Below are 25,709 nucleotides of genomic sequence, written 5' to 3'. Positions count from 1 at the left end.
AGTGAATAAGGTGGATAAGGAAACACCATAATGTCTTATGAGCCTCCTTTCTAACAGATGGCACTTGCCAACGCATTAACATCTTTGTTTTTGTTTTCTTTTGTTTTGTTGGTTCCAGGGATCAAACTCGGGACCTTGTGCGGGCAAGGCAAGTGGCAGAACCGCTGAGCTAAATCCCCAGCCCCTCATTAACTGTATTTTTTAATCATATCTCATAAAGACATTCATGAAAGAAGAGTTCCAGAACTGCTTCAGAAAGTGGTAAGAACAATGAAAACTGTGTATCTGAGGTGGGTGGGAGTGTTTTGAGGAGGACTAATAGCAATATGTCTTTTATTGCAATAAATTTTAATTTAAACATTTGCTATGCTATATGAATAAATGTATACAAACACCATGCACACAGACCCACATGCAAACATGCACATGTGCACATGTACCTAAGCTTATATGCATGTATACACCACACAGGTCACATATATAAGCACATACACACCTGCATGCATACATCATACATAAGGAAAAATACATGAGTGCATATATACATTTATACATGTACACGCATAAACACATACATATACATTCACACCACACACATATACATACATATAAATGTGCACATACATACAAAGCCCAGCAGGGAAGACCAGGAAGGTAAGTGGGTGCTGGGGTCACATTCTTGCATGAGGGGTGGGAAGGACCTTGCCACTCATGGTGATGCAGCATGATCAACAGTGTTAGCTGAGCCCTACAAGTTGGCCTTGTGCAGCGGAAATCAGAATGGAGCCCCTGAAGCCCAGGCCCAGCACAGCTCCTCACTGACTCTAGGATGGGAGCTTGGTCTGCAGAGCCCTGACTCTGCCTGTGAGATACCCTGCCCAGGCTGAGGGCGACAGCACAAGCTGGGGAGTGGGACACACAGCTCAGGAACTGGCACAGCCTCGGGGCCCAGTATTCCTCCGCTCACAGGGAGGTTTACTCAAGAAGCACATTGCTCTCACTGTCTCAGAGTGGCTGTGATGTCAACATCTCATTGACTATACTCGCTGGATTCCTATCTGAATACTAGATGCTCCACTCACTTTGAATGAAATCTTTCTGATCAGTGTAAGCTATGCCCTGTTTATGCACTGTACAAAATATGGTTCCTGTGCACTAGGTCCTCTGCTCAGTTACACTTATCCTGACAGATAATGATCCATCCAGGGTGTTGTTATGTGAGCAATAGCAGCACAGAACTATGAAGGAAGAGCTATATCATCAGAGAGAGAGAGAGAGTGAGCTTATTCTTCCCTGGGATAGGGAATGCAGCTTAAGAAAGTCTGCACTGAGGCATAAAAGGTGTAGAAATCCTGCTGGAAATGTGGAGCTCCTACTGTGTGCAAAGCAGATATAGGCAAGGCCCATGGGGCTTGGGAATTTTGGTAGCAGATAAGAAGGACATGACAAAGAAAGAGTATAACTGCGTCCAAAGGGTGCTTCATTTTCTGATGATGAAGAGCCAGGGTATTGAAATTTAGATGGTGGTTTTAAAGTAAGTGTTTAACTCGAAGTATGCATATGCCAAGTGAAGGACTAAAAAGACATGGATCACCTGGACATGTTGTGAAACAGAACATGTGCAAACAACAACAGATGAAAATAGCCCAGGACAGCTTGAGCTGCAGAGCCAGCCAGGCCAAGGGAGTTTGTGGGGAGAGATTGCAGCAGTAAGGTTAAGGTCTGGTGAGGCAGCCAGAGCGAAGTGAGCACACCAGTGTCCACCCAGAGGAATCCTGTGACTTTGAGGGATCCTGAACCCCACCAAGGAAGCTCCAGTACAGGCCTTGCATCTGCTCATTGCCACGCCTGCCTCATTTCCAGTCTCCCTGTGGATATCAAATAAGAAGTTATACTGTGAGCAGCAGACCTCAGAACAAGACCATGAACTTGCAAAGTTTCCACTGCCTGTACCATCAAAAGAGAGCTAGTCCTAAGGGATCGCTACAACCCCTAAAGAATGGCGAGCACAGAAAAAGCATCATCAAGGCACTCAGGACTCAGAAAGTTGCCATCAGCACTATAAATAGTCAGTCAGCACCAACAGTATGAACAGTCAGCTAGCATCAACACTAGGACAGAAACAGTCACCATCAACACTAATTTCAGAGAGTCATCTCCAACACTAAGGACAGAGTCAGTACTCATCAACAGTATGCACAAAGTCAGGCGCCATCCACACTGTGGACCCGGCCACCATCAATGACACTGCCGTGTGCAGTCTGGCCTTCACTGTTGGTCTTTTCTGTGAGATCTGGGGGAACTGACATGAACATCATGGTAGCTTTGTTGCTAAGCCAGCGTAAGAGTAGTAAACCCATTACAAATTCATTCTTCCTTGGACTGCTCTTACCTCTTTCAGCAGACTATTGTTTAGTAATATCCACAAGTCCTTATTATGATGCCATTTTGTTTTATTTGGCACCACAATGGCCTCAAGGCCCCAGCCCCACAGTGTCTAGCCCCCATCACACTGTACCCGACAGGCCACTCCTTACCACATGTGCTTCACAGCTGGACCTGGGACTGCAGTCCTACGGCTCCTGCTACTGGATGCTCAGCCTTTGTGGCATGATCAGAGCGCGTGGGTCTGCAGCAAGGCAGGCTTAACTGATGGGTGACCTGAAGCAAGCTACCTAACCTCTCTGAGTCTCATATTTCTTTTCCATGGGTGGAGAGAAAGAAATTAGGATAATCATACAGGTTATATTTAATTGGAGCATTGAAGAAGAATGTGTTTCACTTGAATGACTGAACCCGCAGTATCATCACCAGGTGGTGTCTAGGACTCAGTTACTGCTGGCCTGTTCTCTTCCTGTGTGGCTCAACTCCTCGGCTAGATTTGGTGACCAGCAGTGTTTCCTGTATCTGTTTGACTCCCAGCAACACAACCTAAAACTGGTCCTGGATTAACATGTACTAGTTATATAAAATAATAGGCTTCAGTGTGTTATTTCCACACATGCATAAAGTTTGCCCTTATAGGAAACAGAAAACCTCTGCAGTGAGTCCTACTCTCCTAAGAGCCATGACAGCACAAAGAAAAGTAATGAATTAAGACAGAAAATGAGATTTAGAGAAAAACTAAGCTTTGAGCCTGATCAACTCTGCTGTAGGCAGCAAAGACAAAAGACTCTGAGTTTGCCTTACCTTTATTCCATACGTTGGGAGTATAAATGACTCAGAGGGTGGCTGTCATAATCCTAGAACAATGAAGAATTATTCAGATGAAGAACCTAGGTCATGAGAATTCATGTTGATTAGGAATTTGTCCCTCCCCAGGATGTCTTTAGCTGATGCAGTCCTGCCCTGGAGCATCATAGCATCATAGAACCATTGAGGTTTTAGCTGTGACCAGAGACAAAAATGGAGTTAAGTCTGGATATACCATAGCTGGCCTGTAGGCAGGAAACTAGCCCTACTCATAACTTAATTGTGAAATGATTTTCCCCCCAAATTATGTAGAACTGCTCCCAACATTCGCTGGTCAAATCCAGCCTCCCTTTGACCACATTTGCTTCTCAACCTCCAATAATCACTATTTTACATTCAGGTTGACTTTTTTTTTTTTTTTTTTTTTTTTTTTTTTGCTTTTTTTAGCCTCCTCATAAGAAAGAGAACATGAATATTTGTCTTTCTGTGTCTGGCTTACTCCATTTAATACAGTATTCACCAAGTCCATTCATTTTGGTGAAAATGACAGGACATTATTCTTTCTAGATGAATAATAATCCACATTGTATATATACTACATTTTCTTGTACCGTTCACATGTTAATTGGCACTTAGGCTTATTCTATGTCTGGCTATTGAGAACAATGCTTTAATAAACACAGGTATGCAGGTATCATTTTTGTATGCTGACTTAATTTCCTTTAGTTATAAATCCAGGAATAATATGGGTGGTGTTGCAGAAGGAACTGGTAAGTGACACACAGAGACACAAAAATGGATAAAACATAAATGTTTACTTTGTTAGCAAAGGGTCGGCCTGCACCAAGGGCTGTGCCTTATGACTGACCCCAGGCTGGCTTACAATCTGCCTTTTGTAGGAGTTTTACAGTCGTGACCTCATTTTAGGTAGTTCAGTAAGACATTCCAGTTCTCTCAGGTCCCATGACAGATTGTACAATCATGGTCACAGACAGCTTAATTTTAACCCAAATGTAGCATCTTTGTGGTTAGGATGTTTATCTTTAGGATCTGCCTAGTTAGCTACTCTAGCACACAAGATTGGGGGTCAGTGTTAGGAAAACAGGACTGGTGATATTCCTTTCATCTTAACTTTTTTATAGTCATTTGATTTACAGAAAGCTTAGGGTTAGGGTCTAACCCTAAGTGTACTTTGCTTGTAAGGTATGGCGATCGTTATCTTAGTGTAAACATCTGGTCTCACCCCAGGGATGTGGCTAAGCACCTCTGGCATCTGTTAATCTTATAACAGTTTAAACTGGGGCTACATGCCTTCAAGCTTTGTAGTTAATGATGAAACCCTGGTGTTGTTGTCCTAAGAAACGAGCAAAACAAAGCAAATTACAGAAGCAAAAGCCCAGAGTTATTCCATATTTCCTTAACATTTTGTAGGTTTCACACTATTTACAGAAGTTCTCTTTATCATTCATCCCTTGTCTCTGGGGTAATTCCTCACCCCTCACTGAATTCATTCCATTTTTCATTATTGGGCATGATTAGCATTTGATAATGTTGGGCAGCAGTTACCCTCTGGTGTATGAGTTTAGATATCCATTGTACTATACAGGGACCAAACATGAGCAGCAGTACTATAATAACTATTGGTCCTACTAGAGTGCTGACCCAGGTTTTCCATCTCAACAAGCTGAGGACAAAACTGTATATCAGGTCCTCAGTACCAAATTCCCTTCTGAGCACCTTAATTTATCTAGTGATTCTTGTATTACTCCAGATTTGTTTGCATAATAACAATGTTCTTCCCCTGAAAACAGGCAGGTGCGATCTCTCTGAGCAGTAAGAAAATCAAGGGCTCATCTATTTTGTAACACCACATTAGCCAATGAGTCTAACTGAGTTTCTAAGGCTTGAGTAGCACCTCAAATCTCCTCTAGGTCTTTCCTGATTTCTTGTCCTAAAGCCATGAACTGTTGTTGCCGCAATCCAAGGGCTGTGAAACTCAGGGTAAGGCTGCCAGGTATAGCTGACCCTGCTAAATAAGGAAAACAACTGGGTCTCTCTTTTTCCTTGTCAAACTGCTTTTCCCAGTGATATGTAAAGGCACTTTTCTCATTGCTGAAGGAGTGTAGACAGACAAGTTGGGGATTAAGATCCCCAAAACACACAAACTTGTAGAGTGTTTTGAAATTACTCTAAAAACACCATTTTTATAGAGAGAGAAGGTTCCATTTGGAGCAGAGTAATTACAATCAACAACATTAGTGAAAGCTGCTGAAATATTGCATGATTTTTAAAAACCAAGAAAGCAAGTTCCCTTACTAATAATGTCTAATGGGTAGTCGAGTAGGGGGTACATAGCAAGCTTCACTGGCTCTAAGGGCAGGTCACTCATGATGCCAATTGCTTGAAAAGTCATCATGATGAATGATGCACAAATCCAGCAATCACAGGCTAATTTCTGGTATACTCATAGCAGCAGTGAATGAGTTCCATTAATTAAATCCCTCATATCTATTCCTATATAATTCTTTGGATGTCCTTTAAGCATACCTTGTATTTCCTGTAGCACAGGAGTTTCCCTATTTCTGGAGGAATGTTTTTCCAGACATTTCTGTAACCAACTTACATCCCAGGGGGCCGGGCGTGGTGGTGCATGCCTGTAACTCCAGCAGGAGGATCGCTGTGAGTTCAAGACCAGCCTGGGCAACATAGTGAGTTCCAGGTCAGTCTCAACTACATAGTGAGAGCCTGTCTCAAAAAAAAAAAAAAACTTACATCCCAGGGTCTAGATATATATTTTTAAAGGAGTTACATTGTTCCTGTTTACAGTTACCACAATTGCCAATATATCTGGTCACATCAGAACTATTTAACCATATTCAAGTTTTATCTGAATAAAACTGAGTATCTTCCTGTGTATATACCCCACAGTCAAGTATGGTACCAGGGTTTCCATAATGTTCTTTTGGGCATGCATCAATGAAAAGTGTGTGGGCATCTCCCTCTGGTTCCCATTTAATAGCTTCGAAAGTTACATATTTTTCATTAAACCTATCATCTTTAGGCTTATAGATTCTTAATTCAAAAACAAAATAACCCAAAACCATGTGACACAATAAAAGAGTCCATAATGTCCTGGTTGCAATCCTCACTCTTTAGCCATGCACTGACCATCAGCCTCTGGAGTGACAAGTGCAGGGCTTTGAGGGCACTGTCTCTTTGGGTCACAGTTTGTGGAGTCCTCTGGATAAGCTCATTTCACCCTGGAGCGGTGGGTCCACGATCGGACTTCAGCCACCTTGACTGCTGTGGGAGTAACCATAAGTGTCTCATATGACCCTTCCCATATGGGTTGTAAAGTGGTATTTTTCCAATTTTTAACATAAACTTGGCCCCCTACTTTTATCAAATGGACAGGAGTTAACATAGGGAGGTCCTCCTTATTTCTAAATGGCCCCTGTATATTTTGGAATATTTTCCCCAATTCTAACAGTTGTAATTCCAGAGTGGAGGAATATAACTAAGATAAATTTACAGTAAAGTCTCTTATAATACATGGCAGTCTCCCGAATAAGACCTCATATGGGGAGAATCCAGTATAATCAACCCATGGCCCCAGGGCTGTCAAACAATATTTAATTAATATGTTCTTAATAATGAATTTCATCATTTCTACCTTACTGGAGCTCTGGATCCAATAGGCAGTGTGTAAATACCATTTTATATGCAATAATTTAGCTAGATCTTGTACAACCTCTGCTACAAATGCTAGTGCATTGCCACTGCCTATAAAAAGAGGCAGACCAAACCTTAGAATTATTTCCTTTAATAAAATTTTGCATATTTCTGAAGCCCTCTGTCTTCATAGGGAAGGCTCCAGGCCATTCGGGTAAGTAAAAACACATACCAACAAATATTCATAACTTCTGCAAGGGGAAACTTCTGTAAAGTCTATTTGTATGTCCTCAAAATGGGCTGTGCCTTTCCATTGTATGCCAGATGGTGCTCTGAGCCCTGAGGTTGGATTTATTTTCTGACAAATTTTAAATCTTGTTGAGACTTGTTCACACAAAGCAGAAATCTGAGGTATGAAGAAATATGTCTCTAACCGTGTTTGGAGAACCATCTTTCCCCCATGAGTCAAGTCATGATACCTTTTAATCCAAGAGTATGATTAGTGCCTCAGGTATCATCATCCTGTTGTCAGGTAGTATCCAAACAAGTCCTTGTTTTTTAGCCAGTTGGTTCTTATCCATTGGTTCTCTTTATCTGAATATTCTACAGTAGCTAGGGGTTTTTGTGTCTCCAATTTCCTCTTTTGTGCATAGGTGAGCATGGTCATCTAACTTTCTGTTTAGCTGCCTTCTTGGCTTCTATATCTGCTTTATCACTGCCTTTTGTTATTGCACATTTTCCTTTTTGGTGACCAGAGCAATGCATCACTGCTACTTAATTGGGTTCCCACACTGTCTCCAACAACTGCATCATCTCCTGTTTATTTTTAATTTGTTTGCCCTCTGCTGTGAGAAGACCACATTCTTTGTATATTATGCCATGAATATGTAAGGTAGCAAAGGCATAACAGGAGTCTGTATAAACATTCACCCTCTTTCCCTTTGCCCATCAGAGAGCCTGAATGAGTGCCCAAAGATCCACTCACTGAGCTGACCATCCCAATGGGGAGGGTTCCTGCTTTGGACCACTTCACCCTGGGTCGTCATTGCATAGCCAGTATAGTGTACCCCATTTTCCATGAAACTGCTTCCATCTGTGAACAGAATGAAATCAGCATCAGGCAGTGGGGCTTTTCATAGATCTGGATGACTGGAGAACAGCTTGTAGGTGATATTGACACAATTGTAGTCATGAGGGCCAGGTTCCAAGGGCAAAAAAGTAGCAGGATTCAAGGTTTTAACTGGAACAAAATGTAGGTGGTGGTTCTCACAGATGAAGGTCTGATATTGTGTGACTCTATTTGAGAGCCACTGAGGTCCTCTGTTATTTAACAGTTCTAGGATGGCATGGGGAACCTAAATAGTCAATTCCTGTCCCTAAGGTTAGCTTGTCAGCTTGACTGAACCTCCCAAATCAATGAGCCAAATAAATCTATCCTCCTTTAAAATGTGTTCTTCATTATTTTGTCCCAGGGAATAGAAAATATAATACAAAAAATAGCTATCAGAGAAAGGGGGCTATTTCTATAGCTGTACCTGACCATGTGGTTCAGAAGCCTTTGGAACTTGTTTGCAAGAGCAATTTGCAAAGGGGCAGAAATGTGTGCTAGTAAAGCCCTACAATGCTGTAAGCCAAGATTGATGGGTGATTCTGATCTGAGTTCAGAATACCAGAGTGCTGATCAGAATGTATACAGAAAGGCTGGGCTCAAGAAGTTTCATTTCAGAATGAGGACCCTATTGGAAACTAGACTAGAGACCATGTGTGTTATATTCTGGCACATAGCTTGCCTTTGTTTTGCCCATGTCCCAAGACTATGTAAAGCTGAATTTAAAGGTGGTAAACTGGATCTGTTGGAGGAAATTTCAAGGCAGCTCAACTTTCAGGTGGTGGCCTGGGTAGTGTTGGCTGTTTTAACCAATGAACATCAGGAACCTACATGAGAATTAGGAACAAAAAGTAAGTCAAAAGTTGTGAAAATTTTGCAGTTTGGCCAGAAAGGAAGTTTGTGTAAGGTTGGTGATACTGGGGGATGGATCTAATAGATAGATTCCAGACTCTTGTGCATGGCAAGCACAGCATTACAAATGTATACCAAATAGTGAAAGAAAAGCAGCTGCACTGATTGAAGATAAAAGAATAATACTCAGAGTAATCTGTGCTGTTACCAGGTTTGGGGATGCTGGAGTATCTTTCTAGAGGAAATTTCTAGGTTCTTTCTGTCCTGAACAAAGAATTGGTCAAGACAAGCACAAATAGTAGCAAAGTTTTATGTTTGTTAAGGGTAGAATGGAAAAGGCTCTGCAGAGTGAGTTTGGGCCAAGTAAAGTAGGTAAAAAGTAAATCCTACGGTGTGAGGGTGGGCTCCAGGAAGGGACACAGTAGTCAGAGCTTAGTGGTTGCTGTCCATTTTTATATGGACACTCCTGAGGCTGATGTCACATTTAGGCTGTTCTACTAAAAGCTTGCTTGAGTTCTTGTGAGGAGTCCACATATAGGGCTTTGGGAACTGTTCTGCACATTGTGTCCTGGGATTTTGTAATTAAAAGGTCATGCTTTACTTTCCCAGCCAGCCTTCAGCAGAAACAAAAAATGTGGTGTTAAAAGTGGTGTTGGGACAACAGGAAAAGCAAAAAGTCACAGATAAATCAAACTTTCAGATTTCTAAGGAGGTGCACTCCACTCTCACTGGGTCTCAAGGTAAGATTGACAGGAATGATTAATAGAGTTCTGAGTCATCCTCTGTTGGGGCTTTCAACAAGTGTTCCAGAGTTCACTCTGATTAAGTTACATGTAACAGTAGGAGGATTGGCTCTGGGATGTTTCCCAAACTCAAGTGGGTAGAAAGGAGTAGTCTCCCAGCCCCCATTATGCTACCTGTACTATTTGGGAAACAGAAACTGTGGTTGCTGAAAGGTTTAATATCAACATAATGAAGTCAAGTGCCTTGCACTAGGACAATAGGAAAAATGGCTTGAAGGTATCTCAGGAATTGGGCAGGCTTGATCCCAGGCTTAAGGGTATAAATGGGTAACTTTTTTGAAAGACTGCTTTGAGAAGAGAGCCTCGGGCTGCTGTACTTCCCCAGGACCATTAAGGGAAGAATATTCCCAAGTTCAGCCATTCAGGCACTCAGATACCGTTGAAGTCATGTTCTCCAGGGGGCTGGCTACTGCTTTAGCTGGTGGCAAACCTTATCATCATCCATGTGATGCTGGTTTTACAAGTGGGCTGAACACAAGAGTTGTGGAGTCAAGGAAGCTTTCAGCCAGATTTCAGGGGAAGGTCTGGGAGACCAGCCAGTATGCACCTAAGAGAGTGATGTATGCAGCTGTGAGGCAAACCTCAAAGTATATTGGAGACTTCAGCAAGTCAGAGATACCAGGAAGGAGGAACATCCGCCAAAGAATGCTACAGGGAGTGAGTGGAGCCAGCCCAAGACAGAAACCATGTGGGCTGCAATCAGCAAAACCATAAAGATGGGATTACCAACCCTTTTGGAACACATATCTTGCCACCACATTCCCTGGGTGCTGGACATGGAGATACAGGAATTAATGTTTGCCCTAATGGGTTTTGGTCTTACTTTGGTCCCATTCCTTTCTGTGCTCCTATTTCTTCTTTGGGGATGGACATGTTTACCTTGTGCCATTGTATGTTGGAAATTTTTAACAGTATTTTTACAGAAGCTCACAACTAAGAGTTTACCTTGAGTATCAGAGGAGACTTTGGACTTTTCAGCAATGCTGGAATTAAGACTTTTGTAACTCTTAGAGATAGACTAAGTGCATTTTTCATAATGAGATGGACATGAGCCTTTTGGGGGCCAGGAGTAGAATGACAGGCTCTCTTACCTTGTGAACCATTAATGCTGCTAATTCCTGTTCCCCTAGATCCAGAAAAAACACAAAAGTTGGTCTTGTTTTTCCTGCATATTTATACAATTATAGTTGCCCCAGATTCTCTGCTCTTCCACCCAAGATGCATCCATTCAGAGCAAATGAATCAGCAGCTTGTTTTGGGTTCAGATTGTAAAGCCATAAAAACCATCCCTCTTTTCCCCTCTTCATTCACTCTCCATCTTTGCCTCCTGGGGCAAAACTGTGGAGTTACAGTCTTCTAGGATACTGAGGCTAGATGTGGCTCAGTGGCAGAGCACGTGTTTAGAATGTACAGGCTCTGGACTGGATTCTCAACATGAAAGAAAGAGAGAGGAAGGGAAGGGAAGAGAGAATGAGGCAGGGAAAAAGCTAATAGAAAAGAAAGATCTGGATACTAAGAGCTCAAGGTAGGGAGAATGATCAGGCAAGGAGTTAATCCCAGAAATGAAAACTCATTTAGTACAGGGGCCTAAGGTTGCTCTGTAAGTCAAGACTGACTGCAGAGTACCTGAGCAGGTAATGACTTCCCTGTGGTTGCACATCCAGGCTGTTAGATGCCTGGATGATGTCAGGACCAAAATCAGCAAGAGGAAGGAGACCAACAATTCAAGTGTGAACTGATTCTCTTTTGGCTAATAACTCAGTGTCAATTTCTCACATGCCTGTTTTGGCTTTCATTTTAGCATGTTGCAGCTACCTGACAGCATAGGGAGAGCATAGCCATCTCTCCAGGATAGTGATGGCCACAGTGTGCTACTCAGATGCTGTGGAAGCTCTGAAGGAATTCTCCCAAAAGCAAAGCAAAAAGCAACAAAAGCAAAGGCTGTTTGCAAAGAAAAATATTTTCTCCTGGAATGTAGTTCTCTAATATCAGTTTAGAAAGGAAACTCTTACTTGGTATATTTTTCACATAGAGCTAAAAAAAAAAAAAAAAAAAAAAACAAAAACTGAATTAGTGTTAAAGCTTTGTCAGGAAGTAGACAAAGAGCACAAATAGTTTGTTTTTATTTTCTACTAAATATCCTGTGAATAGGTAAGGCTGTTTGCTTTTCACTTTCAAAATTATATGCTTTTTAAGAAAGACGTAGTCAATAAAATTTAAACAGTAAATAGATTGCCCTACTGAGATGGATATGAGAGTTAACTGTTGTGTCAACTTGAGTAAGAAATGCCCAACTAATTGTGTTAGCATGGATCTGGGAGTGGGTATGGCTGAGGGGATTTACGGAAGACAGAAGATCCACCCTGGGTGTGAGTGGCACTGTCCAATAGGCTTGTAGCCTGAGCGGAATAAAGGGAAATAAAGAAGGCAGGTTCCTTTCCGTGTGTTCAGAGGAGCTCCAGCCTTCCACCTTGGACATGTCTCCTTGAAGCACAGACTCTTCAGCCTTCCATCACAGACCCTGCAGTATCCTGATAGAGACTCACAGGGGATGTTACAGTGAGCTCTGGGCCTTTGACCTTTGACTAGATCCTTCAGATCTCCAGCACACAGACAGCCCTTTTCTCCACACCTAGCTCTGTGGGCAGCCATTGTAAGCCTTATTATTTATAAATCTTATATTAAACCTGTTTCTCTAGTGAAGACTGACTGATACAATTTATCCTGGAACCCTTCTGATACTGATACAATGAATAATTTAACTTCCCTCCTTACACTGCCAAGGCAATTTCTTATCAGTGTGTGGGCAGTCACTGTATCCTATGTCTCTGCAAAATTAAAAGAAAACAAACTTATAAACACAGAATTCTCAAACTGAATACACTCTTTATATTTTGAGTAGAGAACATGACTTTAAATGGATTGCACTGATAATAATGCTTTGTACTGAAAAAAAGATCATAGTGGAAGAGACTAGGAGGTCTCTTACTAGAGACTGGTAAGCAGTGCTCGGACTCATTTTGCAAATTGAAGTAGGATACAGAGCAAAAAGACTGGTATGGATTTGTAGGGTGTGCTGTCATTGCCCAGCAAACTGCAAACCCAGAAGGCAGAGGAAATGTTCTTCAATTGTGCTGTCTAGAGTAAAGGAACCAAGACACAATGCACAGACAAGAGAAGGAATAGAGCACAGCTTTCTGATTTTCTTTAAAATTAGTGTTATTAGTACATTTTAGATATGCATAACGATCACATTCATCATAGAGGATTTGTACGTCTACATAATATATCTTGATTCTTCTTTTTTCCCCAATACCCTCCCTTCCCTTCAACCCCTCTTCCCCTCCATGTTTACTAAAGCTTTGTTTCCATTTTTCCTTCTATTCTCTTTTTCTTTTCCCTTTTTCATTCCCCCAACCCGTGTTCCCCTTGCCATTTGAACATACTTCCCTATTTCTCAATATCTGTTATATATTTTGGTCCCTATTTACCCTTTCAGTTTTTCACACCAGAGAAACAATGCAATACTTAAATATATGTGTCCAATTTATTTTACTTGAAAGTATGGTCTCAAGGTACATCCATTTACCTAGAAATGTCTCACATGTATCCTTCTTTATAGAAGAGTAGTACTCTGTTGTATAAAAAGACAACTCATATATTCTTTATCCATTCCAGTTGACAGGAATTTGGGCTGTTCCCAAGATTTAGCTACTACAAACTGTACTGCTATAAACATAGATGTGTATACATCACTTTGGTGTGATGCTTTCAGTTCTTTCAGGAAGATATCAAGAAAGAGAATAGCTGGGTCAAATGGAACCTCTAGTTTCAGTTTTTTTTGAGGAATCACCACATCGATTTCTTCTTGAGGTCCATGCAGTTAGTTTCCAGTCCCCTGCCCAGTATATGATACAGGCCTGAGGGTGAAAAAAAAACTAAAAGACAGAACTAAGAGAGAGAAAGCAGGGTTCCAGGATAACCAATGCCAGTGCAACCAACAAAGGCACTAGCCAGTCCTAGGCACTGACTTTTTTTGGCAATCAATTGGGGTAAAGGGAAGCTATGTGCATTTTTTACGGAAATTAATGTAAACAAAATTCATAAAGGACAAGAAAAAGCATTCTCAAATTAGCAACAAAATAGACAAAATGCATGTTTGTAATTAGAACATTTTCCTTTTAGTAAGATTTTAGTTGTGGGAGCTGAATTTGGATGTGAGTTACTCTGATCTCAGCATGCAGGCCTCAGCTAGTCTTGCTTCTCAAAACAAGCCAGTTGTGGGGTTAACTCTTCACAGTCTGCTCTGGGCATAATCAATATTATGATCCTCTGCAGATTTCCACAGTAGCTGCATCAGTCTACACTCCACCAACAATAGAAGGTCCCTTTTTCTCCACAGCCCCACCAGCATTGATTATTGGTTGATTTCTTGATAGCAGCCATTCTTTCTGGAGTGGAATGGAATCTGTGTTGTTTTAATTTGCATCTTTGAATGACCAGTGATGTGGAACATTTTTTCAACTTTTTATTTGTAATTTCTTCACTTGAGAAGTGTTTATTCATTTCAGATGCCCATTTCTGGATTGGGTCTTTAAATTTGGAGGTGTTTGATTTTTTTTTTTTTTTAAGTTCTTATATATTCTGTATAGTAGCTCTTTGTCTGAGGAACAGCTGGCAAAAAAACTTTTTCCACTCTGTGGGTTGTCTCTTCACTCTGTTGGTCATTTCTTTTGCTGTGCAGAAGCTTTAAAAAGCTTAAAATTAGATGAGTTTCCAGTTGTTGGTTCTTTGTAATATTTCCTGTGCAATCAGAGTTTTGTTCATAAAATCTTTGCCTACACGAATGTCTTTGAGAGTTCTACCTCTTCTATCTTCCAGCTAATTTTGTGTTTCTATTTTAATATTTAGATCTTTTTTTAATTGAATTTATTGGTACATTCTAGGTAGACAGTACAGTTACATTCATTACTGGGATCTTCTATCTTTACATGACAGGTCTTGGTTCTCATTTTTTTCCCTTGTCCCCACCCTCCCTTCACCTTTGATCCATTTTTATTTTAATTTTGTGTATGGTGAGATATATGGGTCTAGGTTTAATCTTCAGCTTGTGGAAAGCCAGTTTTTCCAGGACCATTTATTAAAAAGGTTTTCTCTCTTTCGGTGAAAGTGTTTGGGTCTTTTGTCAAAGATAAGGTGGCTCAGTATGTTTGGAATAGTTTCTGCATCTTCTAATCTATTCCATTGATCCTCAGGTCTATTTTGGGGCCTGTATCATGATGTTTTTATCATAATGGCTTTGTAGTATAATTTCAAGTCAGGGATTGCGATGCCCCTGATTTGTCTTTATTACCCAGAATTGTGCTTGCTATTCTAGGTCTCTTCTGATTCCAAGTGAATTTTAGGGTTGTTTCCTCTTAATTGTGTGAGATATGCTATTGGTATTTTGATTGGAATTGTATTAAAAATGTACAATAATTTTGGAAATATGGCCATTTTCACTAAATTGATTCTTCCTATCCATAAACAAGGGATATCTTTCCATTTTCTGATATCCTCTTCAATCTCCTTTTTTGGAGTACTGTAGTTTTCAAAGTGAAGATCTTTTATTTTCTTCATTAGATGGATTCCTATGTATTTCATTTTTTGATGTTATTGCAAAGGGTATGGTTTCCCTAATTTCTCTCTCAGTGAGTTTGTTATTTGTGTACAAGAACACTATTGGTTTTTGAGTGTTGTCTTTGTATCCAGCTATGCTACTGAATTTGGTTATTAAATCTAGAAGTCTTTTGGTGAAGTTTTTGGGGTCTTCTATGTCATCTGCAAATAATGATAATTTAATTTCTTCCTTTTTTATCCTTATTTCTTTTTTTCTTCCTCTTAACTAATTGCTCTGGCTAATGCTTCCAGAACCATATTGAATAAAAGTGGTAATAGTAGATATCCTTGTCTTATTCCTAATTTTAGAGTGAAAGCTTTCAGTTTTTGACCATTTAGTATGATATTGGCTGTTAATTTGTCATAGATGACTTTCACCAGATTGATATAAAAACCATCTATTCCAGTTTTCTGTAGAGTTTTAACATGAGTGGTTGTTAGACTTTGTCAAATGCTTTTTCGGCATCCATTGAGATAACTATGTGGTTTTTGTCCTTGGTTCTGTTAATGCAGTGTATTACATTTATTGATTTTTGTATGTTGAACCATTCCTGCATCCCTGGGATGAATACTGCTCGGTAATGGTGTACAATATTCTTGATGATTTGTTGCAAGCTGTTTGACAGTGTCTTACTGAGGATTTCTGCATCTATATTCATTACAAGATTGGCCTGTAGTTCTTTTTTTTTCTTTTCTTTTTTGTTTCAATCTTTCCCTGGTTTTTGATATCAGGGTAATGTTTGCTTCCAGAAATGAGTTTGAGAGTATTGCTTCCCTTTTAATTTCTTTTTTTCTTTTATTGAGTTTATTAATACATTTTAGGTATATAGTACAGTTACATTCATTATTGGGATCTTCTACCTTTACATAACAGGTGGTCTTGGTTCTCTCTCTCTCTCTCTCTCTCTCTCTCTCTCTCTCTCTCTCTCTTTTGTACCGGGGATTGAACTCAGGTCTTTGGGCTTGCAAGGTTCTTTTTTAATTTCATTAAAAAGTTTGAGGAGTAGCAGCATTAGATCTTCTCTAAATTTCATGTTGAATTCAATAGTGAATCCATCAGAAACTGGGCTTTTCTTTGCTGGTACATTTTCAATTACATCTTCCACTTCATTGACTGATGTTGGGCAATTTAGAGCTTTTGTATCTTCTTGATTCAGCTTTGGTAATTCATACATATCTAGGAATCTATCCATTTATTCTTTGTTTTCCATCATATTAGAACAAAGTTTCTCAAAGTTGGTATTGATGATCTTCTGGATCTCGTCAGGATCCGTTGTGATTCACCTTTTTCATTCCTAATTACATGGATTGAGTCTTTTATTTCCTTTTTTGTGATAAGGTTAGCTTAAGGTTTATCTGTTCTATTCAATCTTTTAAAAAAAGCAAACTCTGATACATTGATTCTTTGCATTGTTCTTTTAGTCTTGATTGCATTAACACCTGCTCTGATCTTTTAAATTTTTTCTCTTGTACAAGATTCAGACTTTCTGAAAGCTTGACATTCAACATTAAATTGTTTATTTTAGCTTGCTCTATTATTCTGATATGAAAATTCACTGCTATAAATTCCTCTCATAGTACTGCTTTAATTGCATCCCATAAATTCTGATACGTTGTGTTGGCATTATCATTTAATTGTAGAAACTGTCTAATTTTTTCTTTGATTTTCTGTATGACCCATTTATTGTTCAGGAGGATGTTATTTAATTTCCATGTGTTTATGCAGTTTTGGTGATTTCTTATGCCATTGATTTCTAATTTCATTGCACTATGGCCTGATAATACGAATGGGATAATTTCAATTCCTTTGCATTTACCTAAGCATGTCCTATAAGCTAATATATGGTCTATTTTGGAGAATGTCCTGTGTGCATTTGAGATGAATGTATTCTGATGTAGAGTGGAACACTGTAGACATTTGTTCAAAAGTTTGGTTCAGTTCTGATATTTTTTAAAAATTTTTTTCTAGTTGATCTGCCTATTTGTGATAATGGGATATTGAGTTTCCCCCATTACAATTGTATTAGTATTTATTTGATTTTCCATGTCTGTTACAATTTGTTTTATATAGTTGAGTTTGCTGGTTTTGGGTGCATATATATTTATGCTTGTTATCTTCCTCTTAGATTGTTCCTTTAATAAGTATATAGTGACCTTCTTTGTCTCTCTTGATCAATCTTGGCTTGAAATCTACTTTTTCTGCAAATAGAATAGCTACCCCTGTTTTTTCCAGGTTCCTGTCACATGGGGTGTTGTTTTCCATTCTTTGACTTTCAATTTATAAATTTTGTTTGAGTGAAATGTGCTTCTTTTTTTTTTTTTTTTATTGAGTTTATTGGTACATTTAGGGATACAGTACAGTTACATTCATTTATTTTCTTTTCATTGGTAAATTGAGACCATTTACATTGATGGTTATAACTGATATGTATTGACTTACCCTTGTCATGTTATTTTCCTGTTGTTGGTTCCTTTTCTTTCCCATGTTTAATTGCTTGCCTTTCCTGGTAGGTTCATTCTGTTGGGGTTCATAGGGTTGTAGTCTTCATTACCTCTTTCTAGAAAATTCTTCAGAACATTTTGGAGAGCTGGTTCAGTGTTTGTGAATTTCTTCATGTGTTTTTTTTGTCATGGAAGTATCTTATTGCTCCATTAATTTTGAAATTTTGTTTTCAGGGTACATCATCTAAATTGGAGACTGTTTTCTTTTAAGGTTTGAAATACTTCACTCCAAGCTCTCCTTGACTTAAGGGCTTGTGTTGAGAAGTTCACTGTGATTCTGATAGACTTTTCTTTATGGGTGATTTGTTTCTTTTCTCTAACATCTTTTAATATTCTGTTCTCATATTGAATTTCTGGAACATTGTCTATATATGCCTGTAGTTTTGTTTTGTTTTGTTTTTCCTTCATCATGGCTAAGTGAAGTTCTATATGCCTCACTTATCTGTATGTCAAATTGTTTTTTCATGCTTAGGAAATTTTCTACCATTACTTCTGTGAATAGTTTTTTTGTATTATTTGCACTAACTGCTTTTTCATTGACTCCAACCAAAATCTTATATTATTCTTCTTTGCATCATCTAGCAGCTAGTTGGATTGATTTTTGTAGTCCCTTGCCATTTTTAAGAAATCTTTCTTTTATGACTGCTAACCACAAACCTGTCTTCTAGACTTGATATTATGTCCTCACATCAGTTCATGCTGCTGAGTATACTTTTAATAGAATTTTTAATTTCCTGGATATCTGTTTGGATCTGTTTCATGGATTCCATTTCTTCCCTACATTGAGCATTCATGGGTCCCATTATTTCCCTAAGCTCCACTAGTTTTTGTCTGTATCTACTCTAGATTCACTAACTATGTCTTTCATATGGCCATCATCTCTTTAGTTATCTGAGAAATCATTTCTCATTTGATTTTTTTTCTAGAGCTTCATTTATCTGTTTTGTTACTTCTACTGTTATCATTGCAGAGAGTTCAGGTAAGTAGCTTTCAAATTGTTCCACCTCATTTCTCCCCAGTTTGCCTCTGGTGAGCTGGAAGTATGGGTTGCATCTTGCTTCCTTGTCTTCTCATTTTCTACTTTTCTACTTTAATTTCTGCATTGATGCTTGTAAATTATTTGTGGTAGATAGTTTTACAGCTAGTATTGTGAACACTTAGGAAATGGCTACTTTTCAGAGATATCTTCCAGATGTAGCTAGCTTTTGAATCTGTTGTAAGGTCCTACCTCCCCAATTTATTGGGGACAAGAAGTTGCTGCCTGTTTGTCCTAGCCACTGGTTCTTTGATATTGGCCTATAGTATTCTTTATGACCCTCAGGCAATATCAGTCTTGGCATTCAAAGAGGAACAACTGATTAGAACAACTGTTACCTTGGCTAAAGAAGTACAATCCATAATAGCAATAGCACCAAGCTGAGCCTAAAAAAATGACAAACTTTGTTATCTATTAATTTGCCACTTTTAAACATATGAACAAGATTTATAGTTATAAAATAAACCAGAAAATTGTAGGCAATAAATATACCCTCAGTTTGGTGATTTTATCCTCGGGGAATAAAATTTAAATGGGCTTATGAAAAATATTGAGAAATAGAAGAGTAAGAAATTAAAAGCAGGCCAGGGATTTAGCTCAGTGGTTCTGCTGCCTGCCTTGAAAGCACAAGGCCCCAATTCGATCCCTGGTACCAAAAAGAACAAAAAAAAAAAAAAAAAAAAAAAAAAGAAAAAAAAAAGAAATTAGAAGCAAAGCTGAAGGACAAAGGAAAATTACACAAGCTTTAGGAAACTGGTGAAGAAGGCAGGAGGGAAAGAAAGAAGAAAGAAGCAGAACCAATAACAGAACAAAAAAAACCCCTAGAAACAATATTCATAAAAACAAGAACATGCAATAAAGAAAGGAAGGAAAAAAGGCCACTTCAAGGTGTGTTGCTGCTGTCACTGGTAGAGCCTAGAGCCATGCTGGTTGATCTCAGCAAGCCTGCAATAGAATTACAGGGGGATGGTAGATAATCCTAGCAAGCTTGCATTTTCGGCTTCACTGAAGTTCAGGCTGCTTCTGGTCTCTGGCTGCAAGGCTGGGACCCATGTTGTTCAGCCCACAACACTCTGGGTGCCTTTTGCCAGCTTGAATTTGGCTCACTGCCCCTAGGTGTCTCTCACAGCTGTGCTTCACCTTGACACTTGGAGACCTGAAATGGAGTCAACCCACTGATGATTTGAGTCCTGAGTTCAATTGGCCTCTGCCCAAAATGCTGACTGGCCAATTGCCTTCTTCTGGGGAGGCCAAAGCTGGATGGGGCACACTTACCAGTTACTGCAATTCACAGTATCCACTGTTCCATTCCACTGGAACATTTCTCCATGAAGGCCTTCAGAGTTACCAGTAGCCACCATGCCTGGGCAGACAGGTTTGTGCCACACCTCCCATGCCTCAAGCCAGGACTCGGGAAGAAAATGCTGCTTGCTACCTCCCTCTTCTGCATTCAGGTGTCTCTCTTTTCTCTCCCTGTGAACTCCAATTCTTGCTTCAGATTCTTGCTGAGTCCCAGGGATCCATTTCTGTCCTTCTTCTTTTCCACATGTTGTTATATTCCAGCATCAGTACTCCAAATATCCAGCTTTCTGCTTAACCTACACAGTCTCAGGCTCAGAGGGAAATGATGAGTTGGCCTGAACAAAGCTCTGCTGGCCAATCTTTCCTGGTCTCTACCTTGCTCACATACTTTCCCCAAGGCCTGACTTGGACCTACTGATTCCTTTCCAGGAAGGACCTCATAGCCTTGTACCCATGGCTATACTCCCAGACTCTGCATTCCCTCAGGACATAAGGCTACTTCCCACACACTCTCCAACAGAGGATTTTAGCTCCACTGCAAGGGAGAGGAATGTGTAGAAGGAATGGTCATGTCTTTAAATCCACCACAATGACAAGACAAATTTGATACAACTGCTTGTCCATCTGTCAATGCCACCTCTGGAAAATGAATAAGCACAGATTCCACCTTGTCTTACTGAATAGACCTCTGCAAGCTGTTGGTTATTTGAAGGAAAAGCAGACATTTCTTCTACTACAATTCAATTCCAGTGCCTCTTGATATGACATTGTTGAGATTTTTTTGTTTTGTTTTGTTATTTGAGGTGGTACCATGCCAACTTTCTCAAACTGGCCTCTAACTCTTGGGTTCAAGCGATTCTCTGCCTTAGCCTCCTGAGTAGGTAGCTCTACCAATGTACACTATCACACTCAGCTTCTGAAAGCTCTTGAAGGACATGTCGGTAATAGCATCTGTGGTACTGTAACCGTTTGAATGATTTATCAACACTTTATCTTTTTCCCACAACTATAGGGACAGGAAGACCATGGCTCAGGAAGATGAACAGTGAAGACAATAGGACAGATCATCTCATCTGTCTGCAGATTCCATCACCACTCCCAAGTCAGAGAAGGGTTGCCTGTATTTTCTTGTTGCCACCTCTCACTTTATTTGCTTCTCTCTGCTGCCATGGCTATTGTGCTATTGACCCTTACCTATTACACACAGCCCTGCCTTCTCAGGAAGAGCAGAGGGGAGGGAAGAGGACAGAAAATGGCCTTTATCATTATCTCAGGCTCAAAACTGTACTGAAGATATTAGTCATAAAAGGGCTAAGATGAGGGCTTAGTAAATTGTCTTATTGAAATGACTGCATTATGATATTTATACAGGGTATTGAGTTTTATTTTGTTTTGTTTTTACCGGGGGTCAAACGCAGAACTTTGTGCTTACAATGCAGGTGCAGTGCCACTGAGTTAAGTCCCCAGCCCTTGAGTTCTCTTAGAGCAAATGTGGCTTTTTAAAATTTTTTAGTCTACTTTGCAATGGATATTTCCATGTGTTGTCTTTCAGGTAGCTGGGTGATTTCATCCTCAGACCTCCAACAAGTGCTATAAAGAAGACATTTTGAAGAATCAACCAAGTTCTCTGTGAGACCAAGTTAAATCACTGTCTTAACCACAGAGAGGAGAGATGAAGCACATTATACACTCAAATGGAAATTTGAATGACACAGTGAGAAACAATTCAGACTGTCCCCATGTGGCTTTGCCAGAAGAGATATTTTTTGTAATCTCCATTGCTGGAATTTTGGAAAACCTCATCATCCTCCTGGCTGTGATCAAGAATAAGAACCTCCAGTCCCCCATGTACTTTTTCATTTGTAGTTTGGCCATTTCTGACATGCTGGGCAGCCTGTATAAGATTGTAGAAAATGTTCTGATCATGTTCAGAAACATGGGTTATCTCAAGCCCCATGGCAGTTTTGAAACCACAGCAGATGACATCATTGACACCATGTTTATTCTTTCTCTGCTTGGCTCCATCTTCAGCCTGCTGGCCATTGCTGTTGACCGCTACATCACCATCTTCCATGCCCTGCAGTACCATAGCATTGTGACCATGTGCCGCACGATTGTCATCCTGGCAATCATCTGGATTTTTTGCATTGGAAGTGGCATTGCCATGGTGATCTTCTCCCATCATGTCCCCACAGTGCTCACCTTCGCGTCACTGTTCCCTCTGATGCTGGTCTTTATCCTCTGCCTCTATGTACACATGTTCTTGCTGGCTCGCTCCCATGCCAGGAACATTTCCACCCTTCCCAGAGCCAACATGAGAGGGGCCATCACCCTGACCATCCTACTGGGGGTCTTCATCTTCTGTTGGGCCCCTTTCATCCTTCATGTCCTCTTAATGACCTTCTGTCCCAGAAACCCTTATTGTACCTGCTACATGTCCCTCTTCCAGGTGAATGGCATGCTTATCATGTGTAACGCAGTCATTGACCCCTTTATCTATGCCTTCCGGAGTCCAGAGCTCAGGGGTGCATTCAGAAGGATGATGTCCTATAGCTAGAACCCATAGAATCACTGATCCTGATTTAAAAATCCACGGGGATAATATCATCAACAGAGAGATCATGTCATGGAACACAATAACATAACACTGTTACCAGGTTTTGGGGTGCTGAAGTCTCCTAGAAGTGGTTTCTGGGTTCTTTCTTCTCAAAAAATTGAATGAAAGAAGTAAAACAGTAGTAAAGTTACATTTATTTAAAATAGGAAAAATTAAACATGAAGAATAAGGGAGAAAGTAGCCCTGCAGAGTGAAATTGGGCCAAGTAAAGAGAGGAAAAATAAAAATCATAATATAAAACAAAAGTGCACCCTGGGGGCACAGGGAGGGCTAGTGTGAAGAGTCATGGTAGTGATTGCTTAAGGGTGACTGTCTCTTTTTGTTCATTCCATATATCGTGGGTTCTCACAAGTCCATATTTGAGTTCCTAAGAAGTGCTCTGCTCAGATGTCCCGGGATCTGGTCATATTTACTCCACGACCCAGCTTTGACACACCCTGCCTTCCTGCCTCAGTACTACCAAATACTAATGCTTCCCACCCTGTCCTTTTTTTATGGGCAGGAGGATAATACTAATGTTCCTGTGTGAACAGCCCTATTACAAGGGCATACTGTACAACTTCATCACTAGGGGGATAAAATGATGAGCCTGAAACAAAGATAGAACATGAAGCACACATGACAATACAAACTTGAGAGCTACAGGCCAGAACCAACAGTTGCTCCATGGATATCTAGCAAGTTCTTCCAAGAAGTCTTCTAAGCTGAAGGCCATGGAAGTCTGTATGGAGAAGTTAAAGTAGCTGGGCAAGTGTGTGAGTCAACTTTCCATCACTTTAGGAGATATACAAGATTAATCAACTTAAAAGGAGGAAAGATTTATCTTGGCTCAGATCCAGAGGTTTCAGTCAGTGAGCACCCACCCCACTGCCTGTGGAACTGTGGCGAGGCAGCACACTGCAGCAGGAACACACAGCAGAGAAGGCTGCTCACCTCAGCAGCCAGGAGACAGAGACAGGAAGAGACCTGTATCCCACAGTCCCTGTAAAGGGCACATCTCTAATGACATCCTGAAGATCCCACCACCTTCCAACAACATCAAGATAAGGACAGGGCTGACAAGACGTGAATGTGCCTCCTGGGGCCACTTAAGAGAAGCACAGCAGCAAACAATTCAGGGCAGAAACCATCAGATCATTGTAAGCCAGGGGTGCTGCTAGCTTCGGTTGATTGCCTATCTTCATGGCCATGCAGCAGTAAGTGCCCTCTCTCCCACCCTTTGCCTGCCAGACTTATCTAAAGCATTTCAATTATCTTCGGAAGCAGCCAGAGTATAAATTACTGTGTCAAATAACCACCTAGGAGTTTCCAATAATAACAAACCTTCACCTTGAGTTGTGTTTGCTCTCTCAATTTCTCACTCAAATGTGTCAGTGTCTGGATGCAGGCCAGAGTCACCTGGCCTTAAAATCCATGCCTGGTTAAATCACGCCATGCTTTAGAAATGTAAAGTTCAGAGGAGAAAATAAACAATTTCATCTGTTTGGTTCCTATGTGGGAATGCATAAAGGTCAAAGGAAAACTGATTATTTGAAGTAGATGGGACAAATATTTGTGTATTTTTCCAAATAAATTTTGTGCAGTAGGGAGAGTGGCAGAGACAGACAGACAGAGAGATCTCATCCTGCACTTGGACTATTAGAAAACCAAGACCAAAACAATGCACCAAGCAGCAGGCTACTCCTAGAGGCCCAAAGATGTGATGAAAAAGATTCCACCTCTTCCTCAGGTGACTGACAAGCAGATGCAGTCCCTGGAAACTTGTATGCTGCCCATTAGCCACAGTCAAGATGCCAGATGTGGAGAAGTGGCAGCTGAACAGGAATAAAAGGACACAGTGTTGTTTCATCCAGGTTTCATGGATGCAGATAAAGCTAAATGCAACAGCCAGAGGGCCAGAAAGGCTGAGTAACAGCGGGACAGAAGAGTAGGAGCTAAGGGATCCACTGCAGAACACTGTGGCCTCTGGAGCCCACACTTTGCAAGTTTCAGAGAAGCCTGGTCCTGACAGACAAGAACTGGCTGCCCAAAGTGGAAGATGTCAAGGGACAGAAGAGAGGCAGACAGCTGTCAGGGGCCGGGGTGCCAGTGTCTCCAGCACAGGAGGGTGGAGGAAAGTGTTGACACACTGAGCTGGCCAGAGAGGCTTGGGCACCTGAATCACATCTGGCCTTTCTCAAAAACTCACATGCCCAGCCTCAGTCAGGAACAGCTTGGCATCGTGGCCAGTGCACTATGCACCACCAATGTAAGTGTGCCAGGATCTGGACACAGGCCAGGGTCACCTGGGCAGACAGAGTTGCCACCAAGACAGCTGTGGCCACGTGAATCTGGGTGCATCTCCTGCAGGATAGTTTGAGAAGACAGCTGTGAGCCAGCTAGACGGCTTGGGGGTAGCCTTGGTGATAGACACAAGGAGGACAAGAGCCTCAGGAAAGAGAAAGGCTGCACGAGCACATTTCCAGTGTTTCCATGTGCTCGTGTCACCAATCAGGGCAAGCTCACAGGGCATCTCCTCCTATTCTGTTCTGTAGGAATTCTTTCTGGCCCTCTCCCCACCGGATGGACTGTTTTTCTAACATTAGCCTGAGTTTATTAACACATATTATACATTTAAATTTAATATGATGTATTTAAATTTTTTAAAACTTATTATAATAAAAGACACTGTCATGAAGCCCACTCAAAATCCTACTCCTCATTTCAAATACACTTAACCCATTGTTCTTGCTACTTTCTAGAGCAGTTCTGAAGTGAGGAGGATTTCAAGGGGGATCGATGGCAATGTCTTTTACTGTAACAGTTTTATTTAAGCATTCACCATATTTTCAATTACCTCTTTCTTGTATGACACTACCTGTAATTTTTTAAGTGTAAAATCTGAGGTACAACTTCATACGTAACTTTAAAGGGCTATTTTTTAAAATTGAGTTTATTGGTACAATCTAGGTACACAATACAGTTACA

The 25,709-nt window shown here is 40.5% G+C and overlaps 1 protein-coding gene across 4 annotated transcripts; it reads left to right on the top strand.

Moving 5' to 3' along the window:
- Positions 1 to 225: 225 nt before the first annotated feature.
- Mc2r (melanocortin 2 receptor) lies at positions 226 to 24,243 on the top strand. Of its 4 annotated transcripts, none has more exons than XM_010638981.2 (3): positions 226 to 290; positions 21,138 to 21,227; positions 21,678 to 24,243. In XM_010638981.2, the coding sequence occupies exon 3, from the start codon at positions 21,798 to 21,800 to the stop codon at positions 22,680 to 22,682; it is 885 nt and encodes a 294-aa protein (XP_010637283.1). In that variant the 5' UTR covers positions 226 to 290; positions 21,138 to 21,227; positions 21,678 to 21,797; the 3' UTR covers positions 22,683 to 24,243. The 4 variants fall into 4 exon arrangements, with proteins under 4 accessions (XP_010637283.1, XP_010637284.1, XP_010637286.1 ...); XM_010638982.2 differs by having other exon boundaries at positions 233 to 261; XM_010638984.2 differs by lacking the exon at positions 21,138 to 21,227 and having other exon boundaries at positions 236 to 261.
- Positions 24,244 to 25,709: the final 1,466 nt, after the last annotated feature.

The sequence above is a fragment of the Fukomys damarensis genome, unplaced genomic scaffold (assembly GCF_012274545.1).
Source record: "Fukomys damarensis isolate Sample0158 unplaced genomic scaffold, DMR_v1.0_HiC HiC_scaffold_30, whole genome shotgun sequence".
Classification (NCBI taxonomy): domain Eukaryota; kingdom Metazoa; phylum Chordata; class Mammalia; order Rodentia; family Bathyergidae; genus Fukomys; species Fukomys damarensis.
The sequence above is the reverse complement of the archived record's forward strand: the minus strand, read 5'-3'. Positions and strand labels throughout refer to the sequence as shown.

What these genes read in the sequence shown, in the direction of transcription:
- Mc2r (XM_010638981.2), top strand. Translation starts at nt 21,798, where the DNA reads ATGAAGCACATTATACACTCAAATGGAAATTTGAATGACACAGTGAGA.